Here is a 10,674-nt window from a genome sequence, read left to right as displayed (position 1 = left end):
AAAATACTTTTAAGATTAATTTCCTCATAAATGTAGCTATGATAGTTGTTTGAATAAGGTTTCTAGTAAAAAAGCATGAAAATCTGTTTAGGATTTAGCGAGTTATAATTAATAAAATGCGATGACACTTAATTGTGCCTCAAACGTACAACGCTGAGTGGAATGGGCGACCACTCCAAGATGGCGGCCCTACATCACGTCAGCGACAGTAGGTAAGAGTGGCCCATGAGGCGCCTATTCTTTTATTATGTCTATCATTGACATAATAACGTTCATACAATTAATAAACCTAAAACCAGTTTATCAAGGTAGGAGTTCAGATTAATGACTAGTTCTCTGTCATTAATCTGAACTTTATTTGAAAATCATATGTAGAAATTGCATTACCCTGATCCTATCTCAATACAGCAGCTAACAGTGCGGTACTATAATTTTTCATTCATTGTTTAAGTAAAATTGTGAAGGTTAAATAAATCTACCACTAAATGTTAACAAAACACATTTAGTATAATTTCCTCAGTACCCCTTCCGGCCCCCCTCTAGGACCGCCTCTGGCCTGTAGGTCTGTGTCTGGTGTATTTTTGCTTGGCATGTTTTTTTCTTCATTGATAGGAAGTCAGCTTATCCAAACTGGTAAATATAATAGCGAAATAATAATAAAATGACCACTGTGCCCTGAATTCTCAAAACAAACATTTTCAGTTATCTTGCGGCTTTCAATAAAATATAATTCAATTAAAATAAAATAAATGATGTAACTCGGCTAATGCTAATGGCTACTTCCCGTTATTATTGTGGCGATGCGATTCCGATTTTCAGTTGCTCCTCGCTGTGATTCTGTATTGAAAACGAAGCTGCTCTCCTCATTTTCCAACGTTGCACGCTCTTCAAATGTCACCATTTATGTTTATGCTCTTTCTGTCCGCACATCCGGGCAACACTGACGTCATCTGCGATCAGTGTCTTCAGTTGTTCTTTGTTTTTATTAGCTTCCTTCGTCTTGTTCGTCTTGTATGATCGTGTGACAAGTCTGTTATCTAACATTGCTGAATAACTTTTCTGTCATCCATATGCAGTGGGATCCATTATTTCTGTAACAGAGCGCAGTTGTGTGACGTCAACATCCTTCTTCTGCGCATGCGGGTCGCTTTGGGGTCATGACCGTTTACTGAAAAGCCTGACTGCGGTTATTTAGTAGCAACAAGGACTACGCGAAAAATCGGACATAAATTTTTTTGTTGTTTTTGACCTTATTCTAGTTAGCTGTTAGCTTGACTCTAGTTAGGCGTTACTTTGGTTTTAAGTTGCTGTGTATTTGACTTACAGGTAGATGTGTATAATCAGAAAATGCCATAAAACAGAACTTGACTGACATCAAGAAGTAGGCGGAGATCAAGAAAATGTAAAATTATCTCCCCAATGTTAAATAAAGATCATAAATCTCCTCCATGCTTGGCTCATCATTAGCTTCAAATCTAAAAATGTCCTGCATTCAAGTGATTTAATCATATTTTGAGTGTTTATAGTTCAGTCATAACTTTAGTGCAACTTTTGGCTGTATATTCAGTTTCTTTTATTAAGCTTTAAATTAACATAATGATTTATATTTATATCTAAAAATCACTAGGTGCTGATTTAATTATAATGAACGCTGAAAAAGACCAAAAATGGAACAAAAATAATAAAATTGTTACTTTTCAAATTGTAGATGTAATCTGTATGAACAATTTATAATAAATAGTGTGTAGATTATACATTTTCTTTGTTAAATTCAGTTTTTCTGCTTGGGGAATTGATACAATAACTAATAGATATGAAGAACATATCAGGAGAAACCCGGTGTGGAGTAACCACCGCCTATTATTAGACCTACTAATTAGTCTAATATTAGCTGAATGGGCAGGTGATGTGCGGTGCTGAAGCATTGTGACAACAGATGGAGCCTTTGATATATATCCTCCCCTCAGATCTTTATTGAAATGACAAAAACAAAAGCACGTTTGCAGCTATGTATGTACCATAAAGGACACGTGGCGTCCTTGCGTCCCCTGACAAAGTGAGACACGGGGGACACTGATGTTCTGGACTCCGACACAAGATTAGCCTATACACCAGTGTCTAAAGCACAAATAGGATTACTTTGGCTGCAGAAATATCCCCCAGGCATGTGCCACGCTCTCTCAAAGGCAACTAGCCAGCTTATTACAGCAGCTGCTTTTTCATGGTGTTTATGTGTTAACAGCATGTTGACATATCTGCAGCTAAAATGCTTTAAATCACCAATATGTATTATGGATTATGCTAAATTTAGACTGGTTGTTACAGTCCAAGCACTAACCGACACCAAGGGATTACCAAGTTCGGGCCAACAGTGCTTATATTTTCCTGTTGACGCTTGCGGGAGAATGCTCTCCTCCGTTTTCCTGAAGGAACACCAAACCGTTTCAGGCTAATATGAAGGGATCTGTGGGTGTGTGATTGAAACTGGCGTCTGCGAAAATGGCCAGAGTGCCCACAGTGGTGAAGACGACGAAGATCCAGAGGAACATGCGGTCCACCACCATGGCCACGAACTGCCAGTCCTCTTTCAGCTGTCGACAGAGAGGGATTTAGGAAATGTAGAGAAGATGGAAACCAGAGAACATGAGGATTAGTCTGCAGGGATCTTGTGATGTAACCAGAGGACAGGAAAACTCACCGCTTCGTAGTCTTTCTCAGCCTGCAGAGCCTCAGCGATGTACGTGATGGCGTCGATGGCCGACTTGAGCTCGTCAGGCAGAGTGAGGTAGGAGCTCGGGCCGTCAATGAACTTCTTCAAATCGGTGCAAAGCCCCTCTGGCTGGAACCTGCAGAGCAAAGGACATAACGGCGTTTTGCAGATGATGAAAACGAGTCAGAGATCCAGAGAACATCTGAATGAATGTAAAGTTTATAATAGAAACTCTGTTGCAGGGTTTGGTTACCCATAATGCTTCCTTGAACAGGTTAGGATAGGTCTACGGCCTGTACACAACATTCTCATAAAAATTTTTTTGCACATAATTCTTAGATAATGAGATTTTAGTCTGATCAGTTCTGCTGATTTTGAGTTGTTTTACGGCTTCTTGTCACTTTAATCCAAACAATATGCTTTTGGTCATGCTCATGGCTGCTTGCAGCACATAAAAATGGCTGCAAACAGATGTGCAATTATACAACCATGCATCTTTGAAAAGCAGAAGTGGAGCCTCCTGCACAACCAGCGAGACTGCAGCACGTGGTTTCTGGATGGTACGTCAAGTACAAAATGGTGTCTTTTCCAGCAGCCATTGCACAGCTCATACAGTGGTAAACATGCTGGAGTTCCACTTGAGTTGCTAGGTAACGGGCTGGGCTTCAGTGGGGTTGCTAGGTAACGGCATAAGGCCTGCTGATTTGTGACGTTACATTCCAGAGGTTTGAGAAATGGCTCATATTCCAGACACCAAAAAACATAAACTTATTGCCAAAAACCGGCTGGGTGTTATTTTGTACACTTCACACTGGAACTGGAAAATATTTTAGATATCCAAAAAAGACACAATAAATAAGATGGAAATAAAAATCACACAAACCATAGATAAAATAGATTATGAAGTCTTTGTAAACAAAATTACCCTTCAAAAAATATTTATCAGAATGAAATGATCAAGCTCACTTTAATTTATTTTTTAAATTTCACACATTTGGGACAAATATATTCCAAAGAGTAACATTTATATTTCCAAACTGTAGAGACACACTGGGTTGCAGGTCTGGTCCAGGTCCAAACGTAAATTAAAGTCTATAAAGCTGTGAAGCAGGCAATACGTCTGGCTTCCTCTCTTCTGCCAGTCAGAGGAATAAAGGGAAGGTCAGGAGCGCCGGTACCGCTGTGGGAGCCGCTGCTTGGATCCTGCTGACCGCCCAGAATCTCTTACGTGAGAATGTGTGAATGTTTCAGTGTTTACTTGTTTCCCTCAGTTACCAGCCATCAGCCGGTGCCAGGAGCCGCTGGGGGAGGCCAGGAAAACGCTCTGAGGCCGCCTTGCACAGCTGCCACTGAGAAATGTTCACAGCCACGGTAATTCAAACGTTCTTTCCCCGCCGTGACATTAAATTATATGGAAAAGGGAAGAGCAGGCTGAGAGCTGAAGCACAAAACGCAACCACAGCTTCTACACTGAGCCAAAATATTAAAGAATATCATGACAGAAAATGTGACACGGTTTCACAAAAATACTCACATTTTTACCAACAAAGGACACAGAAATACAAATTTAACACAACAAAGAGAAAACAAAACTACATTTCAAATAGTATTTTGTAGTTCTGAACATGAGGTTAACAACTACTTATCTACAATGGAGGATTATGGAAATTATGAATAAAAGAAGAAATAGAGTAAGTACAACTTTCGCCAAAAAACTTAGATCAATTTCAAATATGTACAAGAAACAATGTGGAAATTTTCTGATATTGAAAACTTAAAAAAATAAAAAAAATTCCACTGTGTTAAAAATTACTGTAGTAAAATTATGACTTCATTCTAGTGTTACGACTTAATTCTCATAATATTATACCTTTATTCTGGTAATTTTCTGACTTTATTTTTGAAATATTATGAATTTATTCTCAAAATATTATGATTTTATTCTTGTATTATTATGGCTTCATTCTCCTAGTACTATGACTTTATTCTGATAACTTTACATCTTTATTTTGGTAATTTTCTGGCTTTATTCTTGAAATATTATGAATTAATTCTCATTTGTTTTGTTTTTCTTAGCCTGGCCCTGAGACTTTGTCATAACAATCCAAACTATTCCTATTTATAATTATTTCTTGACAAAATAAATAATAATTTTCATACATTTTAAAAATAATTTTAGTTTTTGTTTAGACACTGTAATCAACCAAGCCGCTAAGCCACTGCAGACTCCGTCCACCAGAGGGCAGCGTTGCTCTGTGGCTGCATGCGGCAGTGTGAGGAAAACGACCAGCTGCTTGGTATTCTGCTCATGACCTGCTGAGTTTACGATGCAGAGCTGCCATCACGGCGCTCTGAGCACGGCAGGTGAGCAGGCTGTGACCTCAGACAGGTGAAGCTCCATCAGGTAGACGGAAACAGGGAGCGGGGAAAGGATGGAGAGCAGATACAGTTTGACCTTTCAACCCCTTCCCTGCTCTCCGTCTTTTATGACTCAGAGTCACACTTCATCAGCAAGAAGAAAATTACTATTCAGGAGATTAATTTTAAGGAAAACTGGCCAGGTCTAGTGCCAAGACATCCACTAAACCAATTAGAAAGGTGCATGTGAGTGTATATATGGCCGACCGGGAGATACTGCTGTCTCATCAGATTGTTCTGACACAACCGCCCCTCCTCTTACTGAGACACACATCTTCTGCTCTCCTGTGTCAGAGTCAATTTGTGCGGGTCATTATTATTTCAGCGGCTGTTCTTTTCCCTCCAGACATATTTTACTTCTCACAGAGGACAGACGCGCTGCTGGGACGGTTTGGAGAGTTTAGTGGGAAAAACATGAAGAAGGGATTGAGAGTCTGGGAGTAACTAGTTACATTCACTCAGTTACATTCGCTTGAGTAACTTCATTTGAAATTTTAAAAAAGGAGTATTGTTACTTCTACTTTAATAGTTTTATTATGAAGTATTTATTCTCTTACTTTAGTAAAATTTCTGGATTTTCTTCCCACTGAATGAAAAACAAACATGTTTTAACCAGAAATCCATCGGACTCAGACACACACCTGCTGTTTTTGTTAAAGTTTCATCAGTTTTTTATTGAAAGAAACTGATTTGGAAACATTTATTTTGTCTGATTTTGTTACTTATGTGAATTATTGTCATTTTGGTCTTTAAAATATCAAAATTTCTACTTAACTTTATATTTTGCTCAGTCTGATGATGTAATTTTTAAATATTAAATGATTGATAATTTGATCAGTTACTCAGTACTTTTTACCAAATGTTTTTTTTACTCTTATTGAGTAATTTCAATAAGTACTTTTTACTTTTACTTGAAGTACTGTTACTCTTACTTGACTGTAATTTTTAGGTTCTCTGCCCACCTCTGCATGTACCGATCTCCAAACTAATGCTAGACACCGAGGGAATCTGTGAAACTCGAGATGACAGGGAGAAGCTGTACCGTACAGCCAGCAGGCGCACACACGAGAGTGATTGACAGCGCTAAGACCCGCCTTCTGGTTTTTATTGGTTGTTTCTAGTTAGTGCTGGGAGAAGGCAAAGGAGCTTGATTTATTTGTCACAGATTATCTGTCTCTTTCCACATATTTCAACAAATATGTAAAAAAGTATATTTTTTATTGGTGCCGTTTTCCTTAATTTTGGGAGATCGGTGATCGCCCTCTGGAATCCGCTAGCTCCTTGTAAGTCAGATATTTCACACGTCTGTCTGCGTCTAAACCAGTTTAATTCCAAATCAAGCTGCTTCTTTAGCAGCTAGCTGGTCTTATCCCGTTGGCTAGCGCCTCAGGATGCTCACCTGTTGGGCTTGGGGAACAGGATGGACAAGTCCGGCTTGCGGATGAAATACTCGTCGGCGGCTTTGCTGATGGTCATCACCATCTGCTTCTCCCTGCGGGGAATCATCTCGAGGGAAAGCGGCGTCTCCACTTTGGGACGCATCATGTAGAGGTAAGGAGGCAGCATGTGGATGAAGATCTGGGTGGAGAGTGAAGGGCTAAGAGTTAATCTGACAGATTATGACGATACAAATGCTTTTTTCTTACTAACTAGATTATTTATGCTTCACACTAAAGCTGTTGTATTATTTTTTAAATTTCAATTTCTGTTGTATTTATATCACAAAAGACTGTTTAAAGTTAAATAATTGTTGGCTAATATATTCCAACTGTTATTATCCGACACCAGGGGTGTTCAAACTGCGGCCCGGTGGCCTTTTGTGGCCCTTACAATACTTTTGTGTGGCCCTGACAATGCATCCAGTCGATGCAGATGAACGTTTTTGTAATTTTAAAATTAAGTACAACACAATGAATTTTTTCTTTTATTAGCCTTTTTTCTTTAAGTTTTTTTTTCCATAAACATTCAGCGACTTTTTACTCAACAACTGACTAAGGCCACCGATCCATTATATTTTGTTAAATACAAATATTTTTTTTGTTTTATATTCCAAAAAGTTAAATGTAGATACAATGTTAATTTTTTTTATTTTAAAATGGAATTGAATTGTTTATTTGTATCTTTTAATGTATATATAAAATTGTATAAAAGGTCTTAAATGAAAAACCTGCAGAATGAACCTTTTTATTATTCAATTACTGTTAATTAATCGTGAGAATAATCAGTTTCTTAAATAACCAGCCCCATCAAGCCCTATCAATCAGCCCTAGGTTTTAGTTTAATAAATAACAATTTCGTCACATTTGGCTCATGAATTACAGATGACTGAGCTTTTAAATCCCTGTGCAGGGTGCTGGTTGGTTAGGTCTCCAAGCTCATTTCTTCTACCTTCTTTGCTCTTGTTGTACAAATTCCCATTTACAATTTTGCTTATTTATTGAGTAAATTAGCAGCAACACGTCTGTTCAGTCTGATTAGAAACCACTGCTTTGTAATTCATGTTGCTCTGGAGAAAAAAAACTAATTCCTCTGGAGTTTCCAAAGAAGCACTTTCAGTTGGACTCGCGTTGGGCAACACCCAAGTTTCTGCTGTTAAATTCAAATTTACAGTTTGGTGGATCAATGTGGGAGAAGGAATATTTGCCTTTTAAAGAACGAGCAGGGCGATAAAACAGCTCATCATACGGACAAACGTTGGCCTTGATCGATACAGTAAAGGTTTTAATAGGTTCATTTCTGCTCTGTTTCATGAGTTTTAAGATGCTTTTTAAATAACTCATCATGGGCTTAATGATAAAAATCAACCGGCACTGAATATGTAACATGATTAGGTCACAATAATCAATAAATCAATTAATTGCATGATAAATCAAAGCAAACCCGATAATTTCCATTGGCATGATATGTTGTTTTTCTGTTTCTACCAAAAACTGGATGATAAAACTCTTCAGCTGGTGTTTTGTTTGCAGAGACTTTGTTATTAATTTGTTGTTTCTGTTTATTTATTTATTCTGGATATTTAAAATGGCTTCCAGTTCCAGTGCTAAAAGTTCATGAGGATCTAAAGTTTTTGAGAATCTGTTCTAACTTTATTTTGCCATTATTTCCATTATATTAGTTGAAAACAACAATATTATCATTTATTGGAATAACATCTGGAACTATTTGTTACTATTTGATTATATTTAATGAATTAAAAATTATGACCTCAGAAACGAATATAAAGTCTTAATTTTTTACTTTTTCATAATAAAGCTGATGGTGAACATCAGGCGGGTTTTGTTAATTCAGAACTGGAAATATTTCCTACTTGATGTTATAAATGTATTAATACATATTAAACTTCAACAAGCTTTTCTGTTCCAGGTGAAGAAAATAATTTCTAATGTGACACGTTAGAGTCTCTTCAAGAGAAAAAGAGTCTATAACTTTAACTTTGTCCTTTAGCTACTTTCTAACTAATTTATTGGTATTTTTGAATAATTTCCCATTCAAACTATTTGTCTAAACTTTAACTTCTTAGCTGATGTTTTAACATTTGTTCTTTTTTTGTCCCTCCAGAACTTCAGAATTGTTTTAGTATTTTTGTTTGTTTTTGCAATCAAAATTACAAATTAGCAAAATGTATTTACTTATTGAACCCCTTCCTATGAAAGTGTTCAACTGCCAGAACTTGGGGAAAAAAATTAATGAATTGGAATTTCACAATATTTCCAAAAATATCAAAAAGTTTTGGAAATGTTTCTAAAAATATATATTTTTTTAAATCTCTAATTTTGATTGTAAAAATATTTTTTTTAAACATCAGGAGGGACTAAGAAAAGAGCAAAATGTGGACATGTTAAAGTATCAGCTAAGTTAAAATAATTCATTATAACAAAGTTTTCTGTTGAAACGAGAAAAGAAACTTGTTAAAATCAGATTTCTTGTTTTAATGAGAAAGTTTCTCAATTTAAGAAGATATAAAAATAAACTTTAAAACTTTAGATTCTCCTAAATTGTTTAAAGGTTCAGTAATCATAGTGACTGAAGAAAAAAAAATCTATTTCTCACTATTCTGGGATTTAGCAAATAGAAATATTTTGGGTTTTAAACAAGAAACTTTTAGCCCGATTTATGTCAAAAAGTGAGAAAAACAATTACTTTTATATGCAGTGAATATAAATATTGACTTTAATTGTAAAAACTGGTATTTCTATCTCTAATAAAGCCTCAAACAGGCATAAATGTGCTTTTTGTTGTGCAGAAGTTTACTTCCTCCATCATGTTATGAACCCAGTGATCTTCTGGAGAGCAGGACTGGAACAAGCTGAACATATAAAGGTCGTCTCTTCCAGCTACGCTCCATTAGACCGTGTAAATCACCTGTATGCAAGTACTGAGGTACAATCTCAGGTGAGCGTTCCCTGAAAGGTGTGACAGACCGACGTAAAGAGCCGTAATTAGCTTCACATTATGTACAGTGAGGGCAGCAGCAGCTGATGGGGGTTAATGGTACAGGGTGACATTTACATTGGCGACTCTTAATCCAACAATCGCTGCCTCCTCACACAGATTAATGCTAAATTAAACCCAGTGCCGTCTGCTGGAACAGGAAGTTGTAGTCAATAACATTTAACTTGTTTAAGCTTTAAAACTCAGTTAAAGTAATGATTAATCAGTTGTTAGTTTGTTATATTAACCTAATTTATGAGAATTACTTCTGAATGATGTCTAAGGTAGGTATGATACTCCAGTAGACTCGGTTTGGACCAAAAATTAAACATTTGTTACATTTTCAGCTGGTGTGGTTCTCTTTCACACTGGATTGTGTCAAATTATTCAAATTCACCTGTTTCCCTCCTCGCCTGTTCCCCTCCTCGCCTGGGGCGGCGCTGCAACAAGAACCACTGAACAAATTGACATGAAAACCTCTGAAGAAAATACTGAGCGCAACTTCCTTCTTCCCGAAATGTAAACAAAAATGGATCGGCGTCAGATTTTTTTGTAGGATTTCTCATTTGTCTTTGAGTCTGGTCCGCTTGGTGTTCACATATGCATCCGAACCGGACCAGAATTCACTTCAACTGAACCAAGACTTAGGTTTTAAGTTCACTTCTTTGGTCCTCACCAGTTTGATTGCGCATTTTCCCTTCTATAAAGAAACTGAACTTTCTAGGTAAATGAACTGTAGTTTGATTCAAGTGGACTAAACAGGCCTGGTGTGAATGCAAACTAAGGGTGCATTTGTACGGCGAGGTGTGATTGCGCAATCAAACTCCAACGCGGACCATTAAAGCAGACTCTGGTCCGCCTACAAACCTTGGTCTGGGTTCAGTTAAAGTGAACCTTGGCGTGGTTTTGATGCAGATTTGAATGCCAAGCGAACCAGAAAGCAGGAAGTGGACTACAATGCAGGGCATTCTGGGTAAATACTAGATATGTGTAATAATATCGATATTGCGATATATATCGATATTTTCTTTCCTAGAAAAAAATCAATATTCATCCGCAAGTATCGTAACATTCTTGCTCACTCACTGCTTGCTTTACCAGGAGAGTGATTA

At 37.1% G+C, this 10,674-nt stretch overlaps 1 protein-coding gene across 2 annotated transcripts in view; it reads right to left on the bottom strand.

Annotated features, from left to right (window-relative positions):
• Positions 1-1,949: 1,949 nt before the first annotated feature.
• Positions 1,950-10,674, bottom strand: part of chrnb1 (cholinergic receptor, nicotinic, beta 1 (muscle)) — a 44,928-nt gene continuing 36,203 nt past the window's right edge. For both annotated transcript variants that reach the window (XM_007578793.2, XM_007578794.2), the window contains 3 exons: positions 6,528-6,706; positions 2,699-2,846; positions 1,950-2,591 (listed from right to left, as the gene is read on the bottom strand). In XM_007578793.2, coding sequence (XP_007578855.1) covers positions 2,445-2,591; positions 2,699-2,846; positions 6,528-6,706 — 474 coding nt within the window. In that variant the 3' untranslated portion in view covers positions 1,950-2,444. The remainder of the gene's footprint in view (positions 2,592-2,698; positions 2,847-6,527; positions 6,707-10,674) is intronic.

This window comes from Poecilia formosa, unplaced genomic scaffold (assembly GCF_000485575.1).
Source record: "Poecilia formosa unplaced genomic scaffold, Poecilia_formosa-5.1.2 Scaffold492, whole genome shotgun sequence".
Lineage (NCBI taxonomy): Eukaryota > Metazoa > Chordata > Actinopteri > Cyprinodontiformes > Poeciliidae > Poecilia > Poecilia formosa.
The sequence above is the reverse complement of the archived record's forward strand: the minus strand, read 5'-3'. Positions and strand labels throughout refer to the sequence as shown.